Here is a 25,263-nt window from a genome sequence, read left to right on the forward strand (position 1 = left end):
CCTCTTCGTATTCGATCTTTCTCAGACTTGGGAGTTACACTCAACTAGTGTCTCATCACAATCTTGCATAGACCTAAATTTCTCTCATTGCTAAGACCAGAGAGTCATTTTTAACCAACGTTATGTGAGTTACTTGGGATTTCCACCAACGTTCATTGTTAATAGAATATCATAACTCACCCCGACCTAAGGTTTTTTCCTCGTCTAGACCTAGAATTCTCACTCAACCAGTGTCATGCGAGCTACCTGGAATTTCCATCAGTATCGTACGACAGATCAAACTACACCACAAGGCAACCACAGATACAACAAGGAAACAACAACACTTTGCTTACTTTAGCACATATAATAACATAATAACAAGATATCTTATAAATTTAATCACATAGGAAAGAATACTCAATAAATCTCTTTTACAAAACATCTCTTTTCCTAAACGAGGATCATAAGCAACGGTTTAGAAATCATATTCGAAAAACGATTTGGCGTTCACATTCGTTTATAAATCACATTTAATCTTCTTCAAAAAAATATTCTTATTCATACACAGAAAGCATTTAGTCATTCACTGAAGAACATTCATAACGCGCATTCAGATATAGAAAATGTTTAGTCATTCACAAACATTTATTTTTACAAGAATCACTCACTAAGAATAAACAATCATAAGAAAAATATTTGCAAATCACATTTATCATTCGCAAACAGTACTACATGCAAAACATTGGATTTCAATCACAGATAATACTTATAAAACATTGTGTTTTTATCACTCACAGAAGATACTTAGTTTCAACTCCTTCCTTCTCGGCTATCAACTTTCTCCTCTCGTCTGGTTGTTCCTTCAATCGATTATTTAGCATCCAAAACTCTCTTTTCTTATTTTCGTCAGAAAATCTAATGTTTTCAAAAAAAATAAAACTTTCTTTTTTCTTTGGCTTTTGACCCTATTTATAGAGGCATTTCATCTCCAAAAGGTCAGTTCTACGCTTTACACGTGTCACCTTACTAACACATCGCGCCATGCTGCCAACTCGAACTCGACACGTAGTCTAACCATTAGCGACGATTTGAATTTTCCTTGAGACACACACCTTATATCCTTAAAAGAAGCCAAACTCTTAATTCTTCCAATTGCCCTTTTCTCTAGCTTTTTGAAAATTCATCGTTGTTTTCTTTTCCATAACGAGTTGTCAAGTCACTTTGAGAAGATATTTGCTTCCTCGCTTCATCCTCTTGGGTGCATATACTTTTTCTTGCAGTGAAATGCTAAACTCCTAACTCTTTGGCATTCACACATGCTTCCTTCCCACCAGCCGTTCTTATTGCGTCACTCATCTTCACGTGATAGAACTTTTGGACTTACACTTTTCTATTTTCTTCACCTATTCTCTGTTTGCATTCCTCTTCGTGGATTAGGGCCTTACAGGAAGGGAAAATTTGGAATATATATTTAAAAAAATGGATGCTTCATGGGCTTTTTGATTTTGATACACAGACCGTAAAATTTTGATATTTTGTTATATTTGTTAAAATGGTCTTTAACTAAGATAGCCTAAAATGGTATACCATATTATAAGATTGACCTAAATTTTTTAAATTTTTCAGAAATGTCCTAAATTGACTAATATTTTACATAGATATAAGGCCTAAATGACCAGTTTACCCATCTTTATTATTAATAGCATATTAAAAAAATAGAAAAATTAAAAAGGAAAGTAAACCATTATTAACATTTGCATTTATTGGATATTCTACGTAGATATGATAAGTCATTAATTCTATTATGGTAATATTATAATAAAAAATTCCCTTAATTATTTTTATTTTGGTGATTTTGTTCAAAAAATATTTCCACTTGATCTCTCTCACTTTCCAATCTCTCTCTCTCCATCCAATCTTTCTTTAGTTTTACATTATTTTTCATATCTTTCACCTAATTATAGTACGTATTGAATAATAAAGTGTAGATTTTATGAATTAAATGTTCTTATATTAATTTGTTTATAAAATGTGAACCAACAAGGAGAGAAATTAGGGACGTAGGTTACGGTTTAGAAAATTTAAAAATAAAAAGTAAAAGTTTCATTCTTCGAATACGTTGAATATTGATCCATTTTCTTCACAAAAGACGTTGAATAATAGAAGATTGAGGGAAGTATAAGCGGTGAAGAAGAAGAACATTGATGGTCGATTGGTACAGTGATCTTTCGAAAAAATTTGGCAAAAATTTAAGGTTATTAAGAATTTATATTTCATATTCGAAATGCATTAGGGTATATTGAATATATTCAAGATAACATAATTTATGTATTATTGAATATATGAAATAGTATATATGTAACAAATCACATAAAATATATGTATTATGCAGTAGTATATATATAAGAATTAAAAAAAAAGTACTGATTGGATAAATAATCTGTGTATACAGTGGTATATAAATGCAGTATGAAAAAATCACAAACCATGAAAAAAAAATTTGTGTATGTATTATTGAATATATGCAATATTATATATGTAACAAATCACAAAACATAAATGAATTATTTAGTAGCATATATGTAAGAAATAAAAAATATACTGAATGAATATATAATATGTGTATATATTGGTATATATACGCAATAAGAAAAAATCATAGAACACGAAAAAGAATATGCGTATATATTATTGAATATATGCAGTAGTATATATGTGAAAAATCACAAAACATAAATTTATTATTTAGTTGTATACCATAGTACATACGAATGATGAGACATTTAATAAAAATTGTATGTCAAACATGACAGAAAGATGAACTGAATAATAAAAAATTAAACAAAATAAAAGAAACATGACCGGAATATATGTTACGGAATGGAAGAAGGACAAACTTTTAAGAAAAAAAATGCTACGAAATGGAAAAAGAAAGAATATACAAAACGAAAAATGAAAAGGAAAAAAAGACCAACAATATATTCAGTAGCAAATCGAAAGGGAAGAAGAAAACAATTTTTTGAAATACAAATCGGACAAGAAAACTGATGTCGAAATTTATGAAAGAAAATATCGAAATTGAAGGAGGAAGAAAACGAAGTGGTTGCATGTGCTGGAACAAATTTCACAAATTCAATTGGTGATGAAAATAAATTATTACACATTAGAAAAGATTTCTATTTTAGGTAGAATTAATAAAGTATTTTCATTTGATTTAGAATATTTGTGAAATTTTGGAGTAGATTTAAGTCATTCCTCTAATTTTTTTTGGTTAAAATAAGTTTATTTTAATTAGAAAATATTTTATTTTAAAATTTAGAAACAATTAGTTTGTGATTCAAATATGTCTTTCAAAAAATTTACTTAAAAAAAAGACAAAATTTATTTATATTTTATTTTTGAAAAAAGAAAAAAAGGTTAAGGATGAATAATTGGGGTTGGAAACTTTATGCGTTGAACCAAAGTAAAAGAAAAGTCATAAAACAGAGATCCAATAAATTAATATGTCATATAAATATGAGAGGAAATACCAAAATTTCACGTACACAATCAAACGAAACAGTGCTTAATGGGCGAAGGAATATATACAAACTAAACACTCCCATCCCTCGAATCTGCAGGTCCATTTTGCGTATATTCTTGAATACTCCATGCATTTTCTTCCAACATTTTCACCCACTTTTCTTAATCTTCGAATAGCCTCTGAATTCTGTTATTTGGATATGAGCTACTACTCTTTCTTCAGTTTTAATATGTTATTGAATTAGGGTTCTTCAATCTACCTGCATTTGATGCGGTAGAGGTATGTAGTTGTTCTTTTTCTTTCTTCTTTTTATATTCGGCGATCCGGGTTTGCCGGATTGCATTAGGGTTTCCCGGGCATGTCACTTGCTGGGTATTTTTTTTTTTTTTTGTAATGTCACTCTGATTTAGTAACTATTACTTTGAAATTAGTTAATATCTGTGTTGCATGAATCATTTGGAGCATATGCGTGAGCTTTTCCTTTGGTCATTTGCTTCTTCCTGGTTGTTTATTGATATGATAAGCCTATGGCCGTGGTCGCGTAATTCTGTGCTTTGGCACCAGTTTTTTGAATTATATATTTTTTGTGGTCAGATAATCTGTTTTAAATGAATGTAGCTATTGAATTGTATGTTGGATTTGGCAACAGTTCTAACTTTTTTTTTTTACCCTTTTGGATTATATTATGGACGAGGGGTTCACAGATTTTGGAAGCTTTGGCGAATTTTTAATTTGCTTTACACTCTGACTAGTGGTGAGCAAATAATTAGACGGTGTAGTGAAATAAATATTCGAAAAGCTAGATGTAGCTTGTTGGAGAAAATGCAGCTATTTAAAACGTGACATGGTGTTTTATTCATCTATTTGTAGCTAAAGCTTTGGTATGTACTTCTAATGGGAATCTTTTTGTTCAGTGCGTAGTAGTCGGAAGTATGGTGAAGGATACTCGATCCAGTGTCAGAGAGAGGAATGAGGAAAACAATAATCTAAAAGGGAAACAAAATGGTGAGAAGGCTCCAGCAAGAGCGGGCTCTACAACACCAGATTCATCTGCTTTAAGGAGGTCTGCAAGAGAAGCATCATTGAAGAAAATAATCATTGTGACCCCTTCCAAATCTAGAAAATCTGATCGACTTGACAAGCATTCACCTCGCACTCGTAGCGATAAAAAGAAACATGGTACCATTGTTCAAAAGGACATGCTTAATCCGCTTAGAAGATCTGAGAGGGTTAAAAAGCAGTCTTCATCTACCTCTTCAGGTTCTGGATCAAAGAAATTAGTTAAAAGTTCATCTACCTCTTCAGGATCTGTATCTAAGAAATCAGATAAAAGCTCAGGCTCACCATATACGAAGGAAAAAAAGGAGAAGAAAGAGAAGAGTATTGAACAGTTAATTCTTGACCCTAGAGAGGCTGGAAAATCGCCAAAACAAGACGAGGTTTCACAAAATGCCAAAGATAAGAGAATGGATGCTCGTGCTTATAGGGCATTGTTTAGGGAAAAACTTAAGACAGGTACTTCATCTAGCATCTTAATTGTACTCTCTTTTTATGCATTTCTTCCCCCGTGGACATCCCTGCCTTGTATGATTTGTATTATTCATTTTGAGAGGATAATGGTTCTCATACTATCATTTAGTTGATTGACATCTATACATATGCAAGTGTAATCATTAAGTGAATGGCTAGGTTCGCATCACTTTATTACTTTTATCCTAATTACATAGTGCTATTCTAGCAAGTTTATTTTGTTTTCATATCTTTCATGTTCAGGAAATGTAGACTGTCGAGAGCAGGCGAAGATGCCAAAAAGCAACGATCATTGTGGTAGCAATAGTTGCAAGGAAGACTTGAATCAGAGCAGCAAGTACAGTGAGAAGAGCAAAGAACTGAGAAGCAGTTGTCTAGAGAAATCCTCTACTAGAGATTTGGATGACTCTAATGAGATTGATACTAAAGAATTGAGAAGTAAATGTCTAGAGGAATCGTCTACTGTTTATTTGGATGACCATCCTGAAACTAGAAGTAAAACTTCGGAGGAAGTATTGAAAAATGACAGTGAATTGGATTTCTTCCTGTCAAGCCAGAAGTCCTCTGAGGAAGAAGTGCTTACTAAACTGTCAAATGAAGATAGTGGTACTGTACATGCAGTCAACGATGCAGATAAGAAATTGGAAGCATTAGAGAGATCCAATTCTATGCTTGAAGAAAAGATAGTCGATGACTTTATTGACTCAAATGGTGGATGTAAATTAATTTCTTTGAAAAGAAAAAGAAGCATGCTGCACTTAGATTCTAATGTCTCAGTAAGGAATGGAAGTGAAAGTACATGCTCTTCACCTACTGAAGCGGTCCAGTTATTATCGTCTCCATGTAGACAGAGTGATCAAGTTGGGACGTGTGGTGATCAAGTTGGGACGTGTGGTGATCAAGTTGGGACGTGTGGTGATCAAGTTGGGACGTGTGGTGATCAAGTTGGGACTTGTGGTGATCAAGTTGGGACGTGTGGTGATCAAGTTGGGACTTGTGGTGATCAAGTTGGGACTTGTGGTGATCAGGTTGGGACTTGTGGGGATCAAGTTGGGACTTGTGGGGATCAAGTTGAGACTTGTGGGGATCAAGTTGAGACTTGTGGGGATCAAGTTGAGACTTGTGGTGATCAAGTTGAGACTTGTGGTGATCAGGTTGAGACTTGTGGTGATCAAGTTGAGACTTGTGGCAAATGTTTGAAGAGACAAAGGTAAGTCTTGACTAGGGGATTTTTTTGATGTCATGTACTTGTTGCAATTCAAGAAACCATGGGTTACTTATTGAACACAGTCACATATACCACAAAATGTTATTTATCATTACCCATCAATCACTTATCACTAAGCAGTGGGAGATGCCAATATGTCATTGAATTGTGAATGTCAAGGATACTGCATGATGTAAAATTGCTTACCTGGTTTATCATATTAATTATAGCGTTGTCAAAATGATATTGATAGGGAATGGGGGTATTTTCTATAACTAAAAAGTGTAAGACATAGACAGTAAGCATTATGACCTTGGGCCTTTATTTTTCTTTTGAATTGGAGTCCCTTCCTATATTAGCTGCACTCTTTTTGTTGGGTTGTTTAACTGTATGCTCTTATATATTCTTCATCTTTTCAATGAAAGCTTGACTCTTTATGCATATATATAAAAAACAATTATGAACCTTTGGGTGCCACTTAAGAATTTTTTTAAAACGGAGACAAACTTTTTTATTAATCGTAAGAACTCAATGTACAAGAGAATTATACAATGAGCTGAATAAAGAAGTCCAAACAAGCGAAAGAAGAAGAATAATAGGGATCAGAAGGTGCACCTGGACATCTCAACTAGATTGACACCCCATTAGCACCAAAACATCATATCCCATTAAAACTAGCCTATTGCAACAATGAGAAAAATATCCAACCTATTACAATGAGAGTAGAATCCAGCCAATACAGCAAAACTAAAAAATCATCGAAAACTAGAAAAGAAAAAGAAAACAAGTGAGTCTTATTAGACTTAAGAATTAAGATCATAAAAGGCCTCACTTGCACTTGGATGTTGGAATGTGTTCGAAGTCACTAGTCATGATTGTTCTTTATTTTCATTTTTGTTTTCTGAACTATTTGTTATCTTGGGCTCTTAAGATGGGAACAAACTTAGTTGGAAACAGTAAAGTGGTCATTTGAGACGAGGATTATGCAAGACTATAATAACCACCTCTAGCTACAGTAAATACTATTTAAAAATCCCTAATTAGCTACAGTAAACACTCTTTCAAAACCCCCAATTTGGTACATATTTGCTACTTGACATTCATCATTCTTTTATTATTTGTTACAGTGATTACTATTTCCTTTTCAAACTAAAATAATCTTCTCCATAAACACATATTATTATAACCCAAACTAAAATAATCTCCACCCAAACACAAACTGTTATAATTCAACTATAATAATTAGGACTATAATGACTCACTTCTTACCTCAAACATCCCAAAGTCTTGATAGTGGTTTTGGGGTGCGTGCTCTATTGTGGAATCTTGTGTGAAGAGGAACAACGAGGAACAACAGAGTGTTATAGTATGAATAGGGACCCTGTGAGATTGGTCCTAGGTGAGGTTCCATGACTCTCTTTGAGGTTTAGTTTCAAACACTTTTTTTAATTATTCCCCAGGTTCTTACTTAGTTGGAAGCTCTTTCTCTAGGGGGTTATTGCAGGCTCTGTTTGCTTTATGCTGTTGTATTCTTTTATTTTTTTTCTCAATGAAAGCATTTTTTTATTTTGAAAAAGGATTTTGGGGAGGATTATTCAGTGGGAATAATTGTCACTTGTTTTCATCATTAATAAGTAGTTTTGAAGATCATAATTTTTAACTTATCCTGATACCATTGACACGTTTGATGGGTTCTTCATTATTACATATTGCAGGTTAGGAAATGATTCATTGAAAGACTTTTGCTCTTGTGTGGAAATAGATCAGCAGCAGAATGAAACAATATCTATTGATGTGGTTTGTTTGTTTTTTCTTTCATTCATTCTTTCTTTCTTCAATTGTCAATCTTCTTCGTTTTAGTTTTCTTCACTGTCGCATTCATATTTTGTGCATTTCTGTCTTGTTGTTGTTTAGATTCTCGGTTCAAAATAAAGTTTAATGCCGACGATAATGTTGTTATATTTCTCAGTCCAGACTTCTAATACCTCCTAGATATTCTCTACTTCTTGATATGAATGAGATTACAAGGTTGGAGTTAAAAGGCTTTTTCATTGGCATGTAATGGTGATTTTTTTGAACAAGAAACAATTACTCATTAATATAATGAAAAGGGATAAATGCTTAAGAGAGCATATAAACTCTAAAAGGGAGTGAAAATTAAATAAGGAAAAAAAGATCAAGAATTTTGTGACAACAAACTGAAAGAGATCAGTCATGAAAGCATTAAGTTCAGAACAAAGAGCACAACCAAAAACCAATCCTAAATAATGAAGGCACATTTGGGACTTATTTTTCCAGAGGTTCATATCTTGTACGCTCATCATAGGGACACTAGTGTTATGATCAAAGTGTTTCTGCTCAATCAACCTAGTGGGAGAAGGGTCATTTTACGACTTGTTGGGTGCATGTGAGCTTATGGATTTTATGGGATGAGCGGAATAGTAGGGTGTTTAGAGGAGTGAAAGGTGTCACAATTGCATCTTTTCAAACATGGGACGAGCGATTGTGCGACACTTGTTCTAAGAACAAGTCAGCTGTATTAAATCCGAAAGTCACGAGCAAACTCACGGTATGATGTAGCCTCCCTTCACGTTTTGAGAGAAATTGGTTTTATAAAATGTGAGAGGGAAAGGAAAGCATTGAAAACATCATTGAAGACTGTAAATTGCAAAAAGAGCTTAGATTACAAAGAGTACATGTACAGCAAGGCTTGGTCAGGGATTCAACTAGTATGTCTCCCATATAGTACATTTAAAACATTTTTAGCTTTGATAGACTTGTATATGAAAAGTGTGAAATGTCATACTCTAGGTCAATGACATAAAAAGGAAAGCAATAGACTAAACTAAGTACAAAACTTAAAGATGGGGTGGTTTGAGGATGTTTGGGCATGCAATCATAGGCAAACAACGCCTTGGACAAGCATGCTCGTGACAAAAGGGGCCCTGGTGAGGTTTGGTCCCTTGTTCACTTTCATGTTCTTTGTGGGGGAGTTACCCTTTTTTGTTGCCTTGTTTTTTTGTATGCCCTTGTAATTTGTATTCTTTCTTTTTTTTTTCTTTTATTTATGAAAGTTGTGATTCCATAAAAAAATAATGAAGGCTTAAAGATTTGGAAAATGTTGAAGGCTGAAATTGTTTTGTAAAATTTCCAAACCATACCATGGGTCCAACCAAAAAACTATTCTGGTACTCGTTCCAAGTATTAAAAAGTATCCAAAGCATCCAGATTTAACCAAGTTCAAAGATGCTAATCCATGGACTCCTCAAATGGTTTGGTATACTTTGGTAAATTCAAATTAATCTTGGTTGACCCTTGATTAATTACATTTTAGTGCCCAATCAGTTCTTAGTTTTTGTTTTAGTTATCCTTTTAGGATTCTTTTAATTCTTGATAAATAGCGAGCCCCCCTGTATTAGACAACTTTTTTCATCAATAATAAAGACTTTGATTGAACTCTTAGAGAGAATTCTCCTTTTTATCTCTTTAAGCTAATATCTTACAAGTTACTTTATATTAGGTCGCCAATACCCCAGCTTAAATAGTTTTAGTTGGGCAGTAAATTTCTGAACAACTTTAATCCAGTAATCCAGGGCTGATTCCCATATTTTTTCTTTTACAATATGAAACAGATGAGAAATTCCTTCATAACCCTGCACCGTCATTCTCTTGTTTTTCTTACTGTATTATATCTTTATTAGTAATAGTTCCTTTTTTCTACTTTAGAAGATTTAATTTATAATTTGAGCCAATTTGGTCTGTTGTGAAGGGTTCTCTGCGGGTGATGATGAATTGGGCAAAGTGAACAATAGTGAAAATTTGATTTATAATTGAATAAAAAAAATTTAATTCATAGAATTTACCATGTCCTGTTTCTTAGAAATCTTTAAAGGTTACACTATATTGAACTGATCTTAAATGTCGTGTTTTGGTTTATTGTCGTAGGATAGAGGGAAGTCCATGGGCAATTCCATCTCAGATCCTACTGGAAATTGTGTTTGGTGTAAGCTGGAAAAAGCATCCTTGGACATCGACCCAAATGCATGCCTCATCTGCAAAGTTGGGGGAAAACTCTTGTGGGTACTATTTTATTGATTTATCATATTGTTTTCCTGAACATTTATTTTGTATGAAAACCATTTGGTTGGAGGGAATTTATTTTGTTGGTGAGTTTGATCAGGAATGTTGTGATTGTCGAGGAAAACATTTAAAAAAGGATCGGTGATAGAAGATATTGCAAAATTGATTGATGGAAATTTGATAGAACACCAATAAATGTGTTCTTATTCAATTGATTTAAACTCACTATTACAAAGAAGAATTGATATGAAATGAAAATACAGAAATTAACTAAGAACAAGTAAAAGACTTCTCTCTCTGCCTATCCTCTCTCTCAAGGAAGAGTGCAGAAAGACTACCCTCAAAACTGATTTTCCCCCTTTTCTTCCCTCCCCAACTTCCTATTTATAACCATCTAACTGCCTACATAACTAACTACCCTTAGCCCTATACTATTCTAGGTATCTATCAGATATATAATCTCCTAGCCTCCCACCCTCTTGGATGGAGGTTTGTCTCCGTTAAAAAAAGGGATAATTTGGGATGTGATCTTTACTGCCTTTGGATGGAACATTGTACTACCAGCACATTCCAAAGAATGGCTTTAGTTGCTTCTATATAACCACCATTTCAAGTCGACAAAAGCCACTTTATGGCCCTTCATAGTTAAAGTAATCATCTAAAGGATTTGGACTAAGAAAAAGTTGAGGGTTTTTCGATTGTGAATTCCACAATAGACGCCTTTTAATCATGAGGTTAACCCATCCTTGATGCCTTCCACAATAAGCATCTTTTTCCTCCATAATGATTCCTTTTCTACTTAGCCCCATTTTCTTTTCTTTCCCTGTCTTTTTCTTTGTTGCTTAACCCATCCTTTTTCCTCCTCCCTCTTCTTCTTTGTTGTCAGCCCCATCTGTCACCACCAAGTCTCTATTATTTCCATGGAGCTGGTGAGGTGCGGTATCCTTAACCTTCACTTTTGCATCTGTTTGAAAACGATGAGTTTTGTTGTAGGCATGAAGAAAAAGAAGAAAAGAAAATTCCACTCTTTCCCTTATTTGATTTGGTTTGACAATTCTCTTGCTGAATGAATGCAACTTCCAATTCTAGTTCCTATATGTTTTTCCTAAGAAAGTTAGGGATGCTTCTGAGACTATTTGTTTGGCCAAGTTTAGATCTCCACTAAAATGGAAACTCGAATGTGTTGTTTAGCCACCTTTGGAGGTGGAGAGATATTACTGAAGTATGTTCCAATTTGTCTTATTATAAAAAACCCAAGAAATCTTAAAGATCTTGAATAGAGAAGACTGAGGACATGCATATGAGGATGACACATGAGAGAATTCCGGTTTCTGTTACAACATATGGGCATTCCTACTGATTTTTAGCATGCATATAGCTGTTCTAAACTGTAACTATATTGAAACTGAAGTCATCTTGCTGATTGGTTTCCATATGCCTGTCTTGTTTTGCATTTACTTTAAGATGCTGTGAAGGAAAAGAATGCAGAAGAAGCTTCCATCTTTCTTGTCTAGATCCTCCCTTGGAGGATGTTCCCCTTGGAGTTTGGCACTGTCCAATGTGTATTAGAAGGAAGATCAAGTTCGGTGTATATGCTGTGTCAAAGGGCTTCGAATCCATCTGGGATACAAGAGAAACAGAGATATCGGATGCCGATGGTATGGTCTACTTAGTGATTCAATCTTACACATGTAATAGTAATTGCTTGTAGATGTTCAAGACACAGCTTTCTTATGATTTTTGTTTTAATCTTTTTTTGTGTCATTTTTAGTTTTTCCTCATTTTTATATGATCGAAAATTATATAATTTTTTTTAGATTCTTTATCTGTTATTGTCTTCAAGGGTCGCAAAGGCAGAAGCAATATTTTGTGAAATTTAAAGATCTTGCTCATGCTCATAATCGTTGGTTACCTGAGAGCAAATTGCTTTTAGAAGCCTCAAGCCTTGTTTCAAGATTCATCAAGAAGAATCAGGTTTTGAATTGTTCTTTCTAAAAGTTTATGTCTCGTTCAATTAGAAGTTAATGTTCTTAATTGATTGATATTTAGCTTGTGGAATTCAATGTCACAATATTTAGCATAGCTCAACGGGCTCATTCAAGAGCTGGACCTCTTTTTTTTTTAATAATTCCTTAGAAGTGTTCTGGTCATTCATCCAAAAACCACAGTATCGTTGGTCTATTTTAGGTTTGTTTCGTTGTTATGCCCTTCTATGGGTATTCGTATCTTTTAGAATTAGTCCTATTTCATTGTATTGATGAAAAGTTCTTTTTATCAATTGTTCTATATTATAATAATTTTTTTTAAAGTAATAAATAATAGAACTTAACTTTTTATAATTTGATGTATAAATACATGTACTACATGTTTATTTAATAATTTTTAAAGGATTATCAATTAGAAATTTAAGGGGGATGTCAACCTAGTTGAGATGCTTGGGTGTGCCTCTTGATCCTTAGGTTTTCTTCCCTTTGTATAATCCTCTTGTATTGTACTTTGAGCAATAGTCTCCTTTTATTATATTAATAAAGAGATTTGTTTCCATTTAAAAAAAAATTAGAAATCTAAGTAACTGACAATCTAAGTAATCAAAGTATCAACTAAAAATCTTAGTGTTTTTTATCCTTTATTTTGTTTGGACTGCTTTTGTTTTGATTATTTTATGGATATGATGAGGGTGCTAAGGGGGTGTCAACCTAGTTGCGATTCCTGGGTGCATCTCGTAATCCCTAGGTTATTTTTGCTCTTTTGTTTCTCTTTCTTGTACTTGGAGCAATATTCTCATTTCATTATTTCAATGAAGAGGCTTTTTTCTGGATGCGTCCCTTGATCCTTAGGTCTCTATTTTTGTACTCTCTTAGTATATACCTCTTGTACATTGAGTTATGAATCTTAATAAAGAGGTTGTCTTCTTTTCAAAAAAAAAAAAAGAGGCATTTTTCTGTTAAAAAAGGATTATCAATTAGATATCCAGTCATTTTTATGAGGCCTGGATTTTGTTAAATCAGTAATAGGGTAGGGGCATTTAGGGCCTATTGCTATACAATTTCAAAACGTAATTTTTTGTTTTGGGATAAGAAACCATTTCATTCAACAAATGCCCAAGTACAAGATGAAACAAGGGAGCAACCCCGTTGAAAGAAGGAAAAATACAATGATACCATAGGGGAGGAGGGAAGATGTAAAGGGGGAAAATACAGAAAGATGTAAAATGGATTTATGATGCAAGAAGCCCAAAAAAATTGAACAGACCAAACAAAACAACAATTTAAAAGACATTAAACCAAAACACATCCCCAAGCGAAACATAGTCAAATCATCGTCTGATGAGTAAAATATGATGGTAGAGGGAGAGAAAGTGTCTGAGGATTGGAGAGCTAGATTCAGGCCAATAATGAATGGAACTTCTTTTTTTTTTTAAGAGATCGAGAACTCCAAGTTCCGGATTTCTCTGATGTTTTCGTGATCCCAGTCCATGGTGTCAAAGGCTTTATTAAGAGGCATGCTCTTTTACTGTGAAATCTTGTCAGTTGTTTTGATTCAATTTATCTCTTACCTTTTTATGGGGGATTCTATCTCAAGTTTTTGTCCTTCTTAGTTGAAAATTTTGTCTCTCTTTTTGTTTTTGAAACAGAAACATAATTTTTTATTATTGAAATGAAAAGAGAAATTACATTAACATAGAAACTTGGGATCAGTATACCTACTAGATATCTCAACTAGGTTGAAACAACCATAACACCCTCATCACATCCCTATACAAAGAAAATCCTCCATAGTTTTGAGAGTATGTCTAGAGAATATGGTTACAATGACATGGAGAAAATAAAAGCATTCCAATTAAGACAAATATCCTGAAAAAAGTAATAAGCAAAGGACTTTGATTGGGAACTCCAAGAAGAAGCCAGTAAACAAATATCCTGAAAAAAGTAATAAGCAAAGGACTTTGATTGGGAACTCCAAGAAGAAGCCAGTAAACGAGTAGAACTGAAGTGATCTAACCAGTTCGACGGCCTATCATGAAAAACTCTCTGATTTCTTTCTAATGAAGATTCTGTGTCCTATTTGGCTTGTATTATCTACATATCAGTTGTATTGGTCTTCTAATTGTAGGTCTTGTTTTTTTTTTGTTTGTTAATAAAAGCAACAACTTTCATTGAGAAGAAAATGAAAGAGTACAAGGGCAACAAAAAAACAAGCCCTCCAAAACACCCCGACTAAAGGAAGGGGGGGGGGTTCCAACTAAGTAAATCTAATTGTAGGTCTCTTTTTTCATTACATGAATGGAATTTTTTGTTTTCTTAAAAAAAAAAAAAAAAGAAAGTAAAAACATTGAGCCACTACCATGCCATCTGTTTTTTTGTGATATATTTTTTAGAATCTTCTCCAACTAGCTCCTTTTGTGAAGGATTATATCTTGAATGGGATGAGTATGGGCCATGGTAAACAGTCTGCATTTGCAATTTAGTGTTGTTATTTTATATTTTATTTATTAAGATGAATCTTTCTCCAATTTGATGACAATCTTCTTTCAGTATTCAAGGTGGAAGGAAGAGTGGGCTATTCCACAGCGTTTGTTACAGAAGAGATTGTTATTGTCTGCTAAGCTATGCGAGGAGCATGATGCGGAATTTTCTGGGGCTGAGTTGAATTGTCGATATGAGTGGCTTGTTAAATGGCGAGGCCTTGATTACAAATTTGCAACATGGGAGTTGGGAAATGCTTCATTCTTAAGTTCACTTGATGGCCAAGGTCTTATGAAAAATTATGAAAGCCGCTGTGAAAGAGCTAAGTTGGCCTCCCATGTCTCAGAAGTGGATGAGAAACACGAGGTAGATTAAGTAAAGTTTGTGCTTCTATGATCATCTATCTTCTTTGTATCAGAAATCAGAATTTTATTTTTGTTTGATTTTTTTTGTATGAATATTTTGCTTACCTAAGAACCCCACAAACAAGGAAAACTTTTTGTATCCGTATTTTCCCTCATCCCATTGCAGTTATCTTTCTTGGTTATTTTTCATAACTTTTGTGCACGGAAGACAGTTAATTCACCATTTTATTTGATTTTAGATTTGGACCCCATTGGACATTGATGGATTTTTACAAGAGAATTTTCAATCATTTTATTTTTCAAGATCAGATGTATTTGTTAGGTATCTTCCTGTATTCCGAAAAACCCAACAATGTCCAAAGTACAGGGGAATTTAGCCTTCCCTGGTATATTGGTAATTCTAGAAAGAACATGATAGTTCAGGTACCAATGACAGTCTTTAAAGTAATAGAAAATGCACAAGAACAAGCAACATGATAGACCCCCATAGTAAAGGTTTATTCCCTAGAGACAAGAACAGAAAGAAGAAAGAACGATTGGGAGTTAGTTGGTAGTTTTCCAATTGTGTGGGCCCTTAGGAATGTGTTTGTTAGAGTGGCGCCAAGTATTATGTTATTCTCTTTAGTAGTTGCCTGTTTAAATATCTAGTATGGTAGGGCAAGGGTATCTTTTTCCTTAATGATTTTGGTATAGAATTCTCATTAGAGAAGTGTGGAGAGATTGGGGAGCTCTCAAATCCTTCCCCAATAGTTGATAAATAAAATTGTGGCTAAGGCCTTAATACAACACTATCACAAGACCGCCAAATACCTAGGCACATTCCAGAGGGCCTGAAATTCTCTCCCCTAGCTTTGCCTTCTAGCCAAAATCTAGCCAAAAAATTTCACACCCTGCTTTTCTGTTGCAAAACTCTCTTTAAACCTCCCTTTGTAGTCCCCATAGAATTTTCTTCGTATAAATAACCACCCAATGTCCCCTGCCACATCAATCTCCCTTTCCGAGCAGACGTCCTCTCTTGCCCCTCTTCCTTTCATATGTGCCTCATGATCGGGGTCTCACAGTCTTGTTCGGCTCTCGTTCTCCGCTTCTCTATTTCCTTATTTGCAGTATTAGTCTATTTCCTCTTCTCCGATAAGATAAAAAATTACTTTTCTTATGGTTTACTTGTTATACTAATTTTTTTTCTAAAGTAAAGATATCGGAGATTTTGTCGTCATTTGTTTTATAATTTCCTGGTGGTTGTTTCCCTCTGATTTATTTATTTGTTTAATTTTTGTAAAATTTTCGATGAGTTTCTTTCATTTGTTGGTTTGCTGCTTTTGCTTTTATGCCATTGGAAATTTATTTTTGTTGTTCCTTGACACATGTATCTTAAATTCTTAATGATGTCTTTCTACCAGTTGCAGATACTGCATAGGAAAAGAACTGCTGTGGCTAATCTGTCACAGTTTACAGATAAGGATACATGTGGCTTTAATGATAATTATATAAGCTATGTCAACAAGCTTTATCAGTTTTGGCACGAGGGGAAAAATGCTGTTGTGATTGATAACCAGGTGAGCATAAACAGATGATACATTATAGGGAGTAATGCTTTTTAAACCGCAGTTCAATAATTAATATTATTGTTGGAGGTGGTGCACTTGAATAGTTTTTCAATTTTCATCATTAATTTGAATTGAATAACAAATTATATTTTTTTGAAAAGGAGACAACTTCTTTATTAATAATAAGTTCTCAAGGTACAAAAGGTATATACATTGAAAATAATAAAGAAGCCTAAAGAGCGAGAAAGATAGTGGATCAGAGGGTACACCCAGATATGTCAACTAGGTTAACACCCCCTTAGCACCAAAACATTATATCCCAATTATGATACTGAATAAAATAGAGAATGTAAATGATAAAACTTAAATGAGTCCAACAAAAGTACACAGGCTGAGATTGGGAAAAACTACAAGTAGAAAAAGAGGCAGAACAAAAACAGCTGATGAGAGATCCAAAACAGAGTAGCTAATCATCTTCCAAAACAGGACAAAAATTAAAGGGCTGGGTGGGATATTTAGTTTGTTTAGTCTTTATATTTGTATTTCTTTGTGATTCTTTTGGTTTTGTTTTGCTTTTGGACATTACTTCTTTATTTTGATTTTTAGCTTGGTTGGATATGATGAGGGTGCTATGGGGTGTCAACCTAGTTGAGATGCCCAAGTGCACTTCTTGATCTATGATTTACATGCTCATTGTATAATTCTCTTGTACTACGAGCTCTTGTCTCATTATTAATATATTAATAAAGAGGTTTTTTTTTTAAGAAAAAAATTCCTTCAAAGACAACAAGGCAGTGATTTTGTCCAGCATCATTTGGGCAGTTTCTTCTGAGATTTAGGAGAAAAGAAAAGATAGGATCCTCAACAACTCAAAATCATCAAAAGACATCCTGGATTCATCTATTTTTTATGTGTGAGTTTTTTTTGGTGTGTAAACGTTTATTGCCCCTTAAAAGCCTAAGTTACCTTGTTAATTGAACATGACCTTGTACACCTTTTGATTAGGCTCTTTTCTACATCTGATATATTATTTCATTCTTCAAATAAATTCTCTTATCAAAAAAAAAAAAAAAAAGGAAAAGAAAACTCGATTTAAGAAGCTTTGCAATGGCAATCGATCACTGGCATCCCTCCTCTTATTTGTATAAGAATTCTTTGTTTGTATTCTTCTCTTTGTTCATTTCTCCTTTGTGTTTGGGACGTTTCTCTTAGAATCATAGTTTTAGCTCCTACTGTTTTGCTGAGGTTGTCAACTAGGTAATATATTGAAAGGAGATTTTAACTGCAGGATCAAATGTTTGTAATCTAGCTAAACGGGTAATAATCTAGCAAGTTTGTCTCTAAACAACTTGCTTGCTAATATCAAGATGTTTCTGTCCTCTTTTAGTATAGAGGCTGCTCTTGGAAATCTGAGAATAAGTGTTGATAGTCCTTCAAGTAGCCACATGTATTATTGGGCATGTGATATGAGAAATCCTGGTGGCAGTTTTTTTGTCGAGCTATCCTATTCTTCATTCAATGTTGATGATGAAGTTTTCAACAGTTATGAATACAGTCTTCTGGGAAAGATTTCAGAAGTTCGCGTTGTGTATTTGAATCGTGGGAGCGGAATTAGGGGTCAGCATAATTGAAGTTGTCAAGGGGGTTTCTTTGATCATCCGCAGGTCACTTCGGGATTTGTTGTGTCAAATACCATGTTTAGAAGTTGATTTCAGACATGAGTATTTTGACTCTTCAGGAGGCCCTCTTTGTAGCTCAGTTTTCTCATTTGAACTTGTTTTCACAGTAGCTGTTTAGTTAGGCTCCATTTTTTCGATACTGGTTTTCTTTCTATTTCTTTCTAATTTTTCCTGTCTCAGCCATTTGTATTTAAGCTGGATACTATTGATTATTATCTAGCATTTTGTCTGTTTGCTTTGTGTTTAATTTATATGATGTTTTGGTGCTATAGTGGTGTCAACCTAGATGAGATGTCTAAGTGCACCTCCTGATCCTGACTGCTTTTTGCACTTTAGGCTTCTTAATTACTCATTGTATATCTCTCTTGTACTTTGAGTTTCTGTTATTAATAAAGAAATTTGTCTCCGTTTCAAAAATACTGCAGGATCGCATGGCAAAGATTATTGCATTCATTTTAACTTTGCAACCTGATGTCCTCCGACCCTTTCTCGTTATCACAACTTCTACAGCCCTTGGTCTATGGGATTCTGAGTTATTACGTTTTGCTCCATCTTTCAATGCTGTAGTTTACAAGGGAAACAAAAATGTACGGAAAAATATAAGAGATCTAGAGTTTTACCAGGGAAGTTACCCGATGTTTCAAGCTCTTATTTGCTCCTTGGAAGTAATGATGGAGGTAATACTTTGCCCCTCTAGTTAAATTTATTGTTGAGAAATTTTTGGATCCTTATGAGTCGACTTTGTATCCAAGATGATAACATGGCAGTTGGATGGTAAACTAGACTCCTTGAAATGATGACAACTACTTTAAATACTTTAGCCTATACCTCATCTTTAGTAATCCTTTTCCCACTCTTTGTTTTTGAACTATACTATATAAGCCTTGGAACTATCATTCAGTTTCAATCTTCTTTGCAGGATCTAGATATATTGCAACGTATAAGTTGGGAAGTAATAATTGTTGATGAGTGTCAACGCCCAATAATTTGTTCACATCTTGAAAAAATAAAGATGCTAGATGGAAATATGTGGCTGCTCGTTCTTTCTGATCAGCTAAAGGTTTGTTTTTGTGACTGGTTTATGATATTAACTCACAATTTTATTTATGTTGGAATTTTCACAATATATAAATATTTGTGTGTAAATATTAGTGGCCAATATTTGGTCTTTATTATCTTGATTTATTTACTCTTTTGAACAAATATTTTCTTTCATTGATGACTTTTGATGTTATGAAAAGAGACTAATAATGCTCAAAATAGTAATAGGTAAAAAAAAAACAAGCAACAAACAATAAAGTGATTGATGAAACTAAAAACTCTAGAATTGATATTTATGAAATCACTCCAATTAAGACAAATTTTCTGTTAGAGAAAAAGTGATGTAGCCTTAAGGATAAAAGGAGAGAGATCAAATAATAAAGTTGAAGTCTTTATTATTATTATTATTTTAAACGGAAACAAGATTTTCATGAAATGATTGGAGGGCCTTCATCTTTCCTTCACCCTAGTCCATAATGTTTTGCTTATGTTTAGTTAGTTTATAAGTTGTTCTTAAATGTGAAGTTTGATCTTGTTGTTTGCTTCTGGGTTTTGTATGTGATGTTGTACTCGTACTTTGGCTTCTTGGTGTTTTGAAGCTTTATTTTTTGTTGGACTGTGTTAGGTCACCAAGGCTTAAATATTCTAGAAGGGGTAAAAAGGAAAGTATTGAAAGCATTAAACACGAAACCAAGGCTTACATAGAAACCTAAGTATCGGGAGAAAAACCACGATATTGTTGTTTTATTATTTTCTGATGAATAATAGGTACAATGATGGAGAATAAATAAATTACATAATAGAATAAAAAAGGAAAAGATTTAGGAATTATGGTAAATCTTCCCATAAATACCCTATGGGCCAAGCCCACTAATTCTAACACTCCTCAAGTTGGGACGTAAATATCAATGAGGCCCAACTTGCTAACACAAGTCGAAGTTTGGTTTGAGAAGCCCCTTGGTGAGAACATTAGCAACCTGTTGGCTTGTACGAAATGCGTATGTTCCCATTGTCAAGTTTTTCTTTGATGAAATGTCGATTAATCTCAACATATTTAGTTCTATTATATTGAACTGGGTTGTTAGCAATACTGATAGCGGGTTTATTATCACAAAAAAGCTTCAATGGTGTCTCACACTCCTGACGAAGATGAGGTAGGACTTTCTGGAGCCAAATTTCCTCACATATTCTCAAACTCATAGCTCGACATTCGGCCTCTGCGTTGCTCTTGGCCACAACGCTCTGCTTCTTACTCCTCCAAGTTACAAGGTTACCCCAAACGAAGGTACAACAACTGGAGGTAAACTTTCTGTCAACAATAGATCCTGCTCTATCCGAGTCAGTATATGTCTCGATGGTCTTTCTGTCTGTGTTTTAAACATCAACCCTTTACCAGGTGTTGTTTTCTAGTATCTCAAAATTCTATTGAAGCTTCCATGCGTTCTTCATAGGGAGTCTGCATAAATTGGCTGATAACACTCACATCAAAGGAAATATCAAGACGAGTATGGGATTAGTGAATCAATTTACCCACAAGGCACTGATATGGTTTTTTATCAACTAGAACATGATCATCAGAATTTCCTAGTTTACAGTTGAATTCAATAGGAGTGTTAGCAGGACGACATCCCAACATACCTGTTGCGGTAAGAAATTCAAGGGTGTATTTTCTCTGAGACACGGAGATGCCTTCTTTAGATGTTCCCACCTCCATTCTAAGGAAATATTTCAGATTTTCCAAATTCTTGATTTCAAATTCATTCTTGATTTCAAATTCATCACCCATTCTCTGCTTTAGTTTATTGATTTCTGCCTGATCATCTTCAGAAAAAATAATGTCATCTACATAAACTATCAGAACTTCAATCTTTCCTGCTTGGAAACCTTTGTAAATAAAGTATGATTAGAATTCCCCTGACTCCACCCTTGGGACTTGACAAAAGTAGTGAACTTGTCAAACCATGCTCTGGATGACTGTTTCAAACCATATAGGGATTTCTGGAGTTTACATACCTGCTTGAGGAATTGGAAGCAGGAATTGGGCTGGTTGCCATGCTAATGCATAACAACAACCTGTAGCCTTTTTCAGTCATAAACTTTCCCCTTAAGCTCGTCTGAAATATGTGTACGAATGAGAACTTATGGCGGTAGCAATGGCTATTTAAAATGGATACCATATCTGTTGGACCAACCTTTCATCCTCTGGACAGATTAAAGTGCACTCAAGTTTTTAGTACAACAAAGAGTGATCCAACCAGAATATCAGAAATGGGTTTCCAAATTGCTGGGATATGACTTCGAAATTCAGTACCGACCAGGACCGAAAAACAAGGTCGCTGATGCCCTTTCATGATTGCCGGAGGTTGCCCATTTAGCGAATTTAAGTGTCCCATGCTTAGTTGACATTAAGGTGGTTAAGGCCGAAGTGATGAGAGAAAAACTGTTAACTGTATGGAACCAACAGCATGAGGATCCCGATTACATTTCAAAATTTTCAATCCACCATGATACACTGCAGTACAAAGGCAGGTTAGTCTTATCCTGAAATTCTCAACTAATTCCACCAATATTACACTTTTATCATGATTAGGTAATAGGTGGCTATTCGGGGTTTCTACAAACATTGGCAAGGGGAATTATATTGGGAAGGCATGAAGAGAGATGTCAAGAGGTACGTGGAGCAGTGTACAGTGTGCCAAAAGAATAAACAGAAGCTGTGAGTCCAACAGGGCTACTACAACCACTTCAAGTTCCTGATCGAGTTTGGGACAATATGTCAATGGATTTTATTGAAGGATTTCCATGGTCAGAAAAAGTTGATTCCATACTAGTAGTGGTGGGTCAGCTTAGCAAATATGGGCATTTCTTATCTCTCAAGCATCCTAGTATGACAAAGACTGGCTGATAAATTTATCAAGGGAGTAGTCAAGCACCCTGGCTTTCCATGATCCTTTGTGACAGATTGAGATAAGATCTTCTTGAGCCATTTCTGGACATAACTGTTTAAATCACAAGGCACTCGCCTTTGTCGAAGCACAACTTACCACCCTCAGACGAACGCTCAAACAGAGATTGTAAACAAAGGGCTAGAAACATACTTGCATTGCTTTTGTAGTGAGAAACCAAAACAGTGGGCTTTGTGGCTACATTAGGCAGAATACTTTTACAATACCACGTATCATGAATTGATCAAGATGATGTTGGACCCCCTATCATTCACACATACAAACATAGGGGCAGAAAAGGTAATAACCAGGGGCAGCTTAACCTATTAGGTTTATGGAAGGAATATTCTGATGTGGCACCGACGGGTATTCTGATGTGGGACCAAGTATCTCAACTAGTATCATGAAGAACGAAACTTGTCCAGAGTCTCATAGTATTTTGTCCAGAGCTTGTTATTTTTACTTCATTGGAATGGTTTTGTATTGGTTTGTTTGTTGTACTAGCTCTGGGTACCTGAACTTTAAAAGTTTTTGTATTCTCTTTGTATGTTGGTTTATTTTGGATGTGATGAAGGTGCTAGGGGGTGTCATTCTAGTTGAGATACTTGGATGCACCTGCTGATCCTACCTTGTAATTTGTCCTTTGTACACTGTACATAGTCTTTATCTCTTTCCGTTATTTCAAACAAAAGTGCATTTCCTTTTTTTTCCTTTTTTCTTTTTGTAATAGACCTCTTCTCTTCATAGAGTTGCACATATTAGTATAGAACAATATGTTCTTTCTTATCCTCTCTACTCTAAAAAATTATCATTTACGCTAATACTTCTTCACTTGCAGGATATCAAAGATGATTACCATAATCTTCTATCTGTACTTGACGTGAATGACCAAGTCGAAAATAAAGATACTCTGAAGACCAATGGCGATGATAACATCAGCAAACTTAAGGAGAGATTATCATATCATATTGCATATATTAGCACTTCTAGATTTGTTGAGTATTGGGTTCCTGCACGGATATCAAATGTGCAACTTGAGCTTTATTGTGCCGCCCTACTTTCTAACTCTGGATTGCTTTGCTCATCATTCAAAAGTGATCTGCTTGACAACATCCATGATCTGCTCATTTCAACTAGGAAGGTTAATTCTTGAACTCTGGCACCATTTCTCACTTGATGAACCTTTAAAAACATCCATTTTAATGTCTTCCACAATTTTTAAGTTGTGGACACTTATTGTTTCTCATCAAAATTAAATTGCTTTATGTCACTTGAGCTTTGTATCTTGTAGAGCGTTATTAATTTCTTTGTTTCAATGGAAAAAAATCTTTATTATGATACATAAAATAAATATCGACAAAATGAACCAAACTGAAAGAAGGAATAAAGAGTAATTGATGTATCACCAAGTAGTAATTTTATTCAAATGATCAAAGTTTTAGAAATACAAGAGAAGGTTCTGTTTATAGGTAACTTAGGATAACTAAAAGGGATTAGAATGTAACTAATCTAGGATTAATTAATATTAATTTTGAATTATAATTTACCCAAATCCTATTACATCAGTAATTGAACCCCAAATTTAAAATGAAGAAAAAAAGTTGCTTGAGGGCTAACGTAGATAACAGAAGGCTAAGGGAGAATGATAATAATTCATGTTGGCTTATGTACCTAAGATTTAATATTCTAGAGTTTGTTTGGAAACTAAATATAGTAGAGTTTGGCAGTTATTCTGGAAAAGTAGTTAGAGCTGCCAGAGACTCATGGATAAAAAATGAAAAATAAAATTTTCAAACTAAATTTGAACTAAGAGATCAAAGAATTGTGCATGACACTCTAGATACGGAAGGATGTTAAATTACCCATCAACTCAATAGCTTAAGTTGATGGGTTAACATAAATTTAATATTTTATCAATACTGTAACACTCTGCTCATTGATTGAAACTTTGTTAATTGCTATAAAGTGAAATTCAATATTTACCAGGAAAAAATGAGCATTAGTCTCTTTTCATTTCCTCAAGTTTTGTTCCTTCCAAATAGAACTGTTGAAGAATTTTCTCACAGTGAATTTTCTTACACATGCATATTGTCAGTAATTAGGGATTAATGAAAGTTGTTAGTTGTTGATTCTACACAAAAATTTGTTTATAAACTGTAACGACTAAGTTGTTATGTATCATAAGTTGAAATTTAACTTTGCCAAAGTGTTAGCAATCAAAAGGTCTGTGATTCAAATCCCCTACTCCTATTGTATTAAAAAGTTGAAGTCTAATTTTGATAATATTTACCAAGATAGTGACTACATTGTTATGAATTTTAAAGTTCCAAGGACTAAATTGTTACTTCTCTTGGAAGTTTAGTGCCCAAAAGTATTTTTGAACCTGCCTAGAATTGGTTTGATATTTCTGAGGAGAAAGGAAGAAATGGCTTAATGTTTTTTTTTTTTTTTGACAGTGTTGTAATCATCCTTATATTGTGGATTCTTCAATGGGACATGTGATCACGAAGGGGCATCCAGAAGTGGAGTATTTGGGTATTGGAATAAAAGCAAGTGGTAAGTTACAACTTCTTGATGCAATGCTAAAGGAGATGAAAAAAAAGGGCTCAAGGGTCCTAATTCTTTTCCAGGTATGTCCTGTGGTCGAATTGGTAATTTTTTTTTTTGAGGTTCATAGATTGAGATAGGTTGTTTTCATTGAGGGATGAAAAGTGTTGTTAATACTAATTTTTAAAAAAGCTTGTGAACTTGGCACTGCACTTACCTTACTTTTTTTCCTGCATTGAAAAGAAGCTAACAAATTACAATGAGACATAGAAAGCAAAAAAAAAACAAAGAAACAACTACAACCAAATAAAGGCCATTGATTATGGCTTTTACCGGAAAAATAAAGCAAGT

General features: G+C 34.1%; 1 protein-coding gene across 4 annotated transcripts in view; it reads left to right on the top strand.

Annotated features, from left to right (window-relative positions):
* The first annotated feature begins 3,486 nt into the window (after positions 1-3,486).
* Positions 3,487-25,263, top strand: part of LOC101222705 (helicase protein MOM1) — a 42,000-nt gene continuing 20,223 nt past the window's right edge. Inside the window, exons 1-14 of one of the 4 annotated variants that reach the window (XM_011655665.2) lie at positions 3,510-3,602; positions 4,210-4,259; positions 4,420-5,020; positions 5,279-6,245; positions 7,958-8,039; positions 10,188-10,318; positions 11,787-11,980; positions 12,166-12,296; positions 14,858-15,154; positions 16,554-16,709; positions 18,805-19,056; positions 19,299-19,439; positions 23,204-23,506; positions 24,822-24,995. In XM_011655665.2, coding sequence (XP_011653967.2) covers positions 4,438-5,020; positions 5,279-6,245; positions 7,958-8,039; positions 10,188-10,318; positions 11,787-11,980; positions 12,166-12,296; positions 14,858-15,154; positions 16,554-16,709; positions 18,805-19,056; positions 19,299-19,439; positions 23,204-23,506; positions 24,822-24,995 — 3,411 coding nt within the window. In that variant the 5' untranslated portion in view covers positions 3,510-3,602; positions 4,210-4,259; positions 4,420-4,437. Of the gene's footprint in view, positions 3,785-4,209; positions 4,260-4,419; positions 5,021-5,278; positions 6,246-7,957; positions 8,040-10,187; positions 10,319-11,786; positions 11,981-12,165; positions 12,297-14,857; positions 15,155-16,553; positions 16,710-18,804; positions 19,057-19,298; positions 19,440-23,203; positions 23,507-24,821; positions 24,996-25,263 lie in introns of all 4 variants that reach the window. The other 3 variants (XM_031890016.1, XM_011655648.2, XM_011655656.2) reach the window with 3 other exon arrangements.

The sequence above is a fragment of the Cucumis sativus genome, chromosome 1, assembly GCF_000004075.3.
Source record: "Cucumis sativus cultivar 9930 chromosome 1, Cucumber_9930_V3, whole genome shotgun sequence".
NCBI lineage: Eukaryota > Viridiplantae > Streptophyta > Magnoliopsida > Cucurbitales > Cucurbitaceae > Cucumis > Cucumis sativus.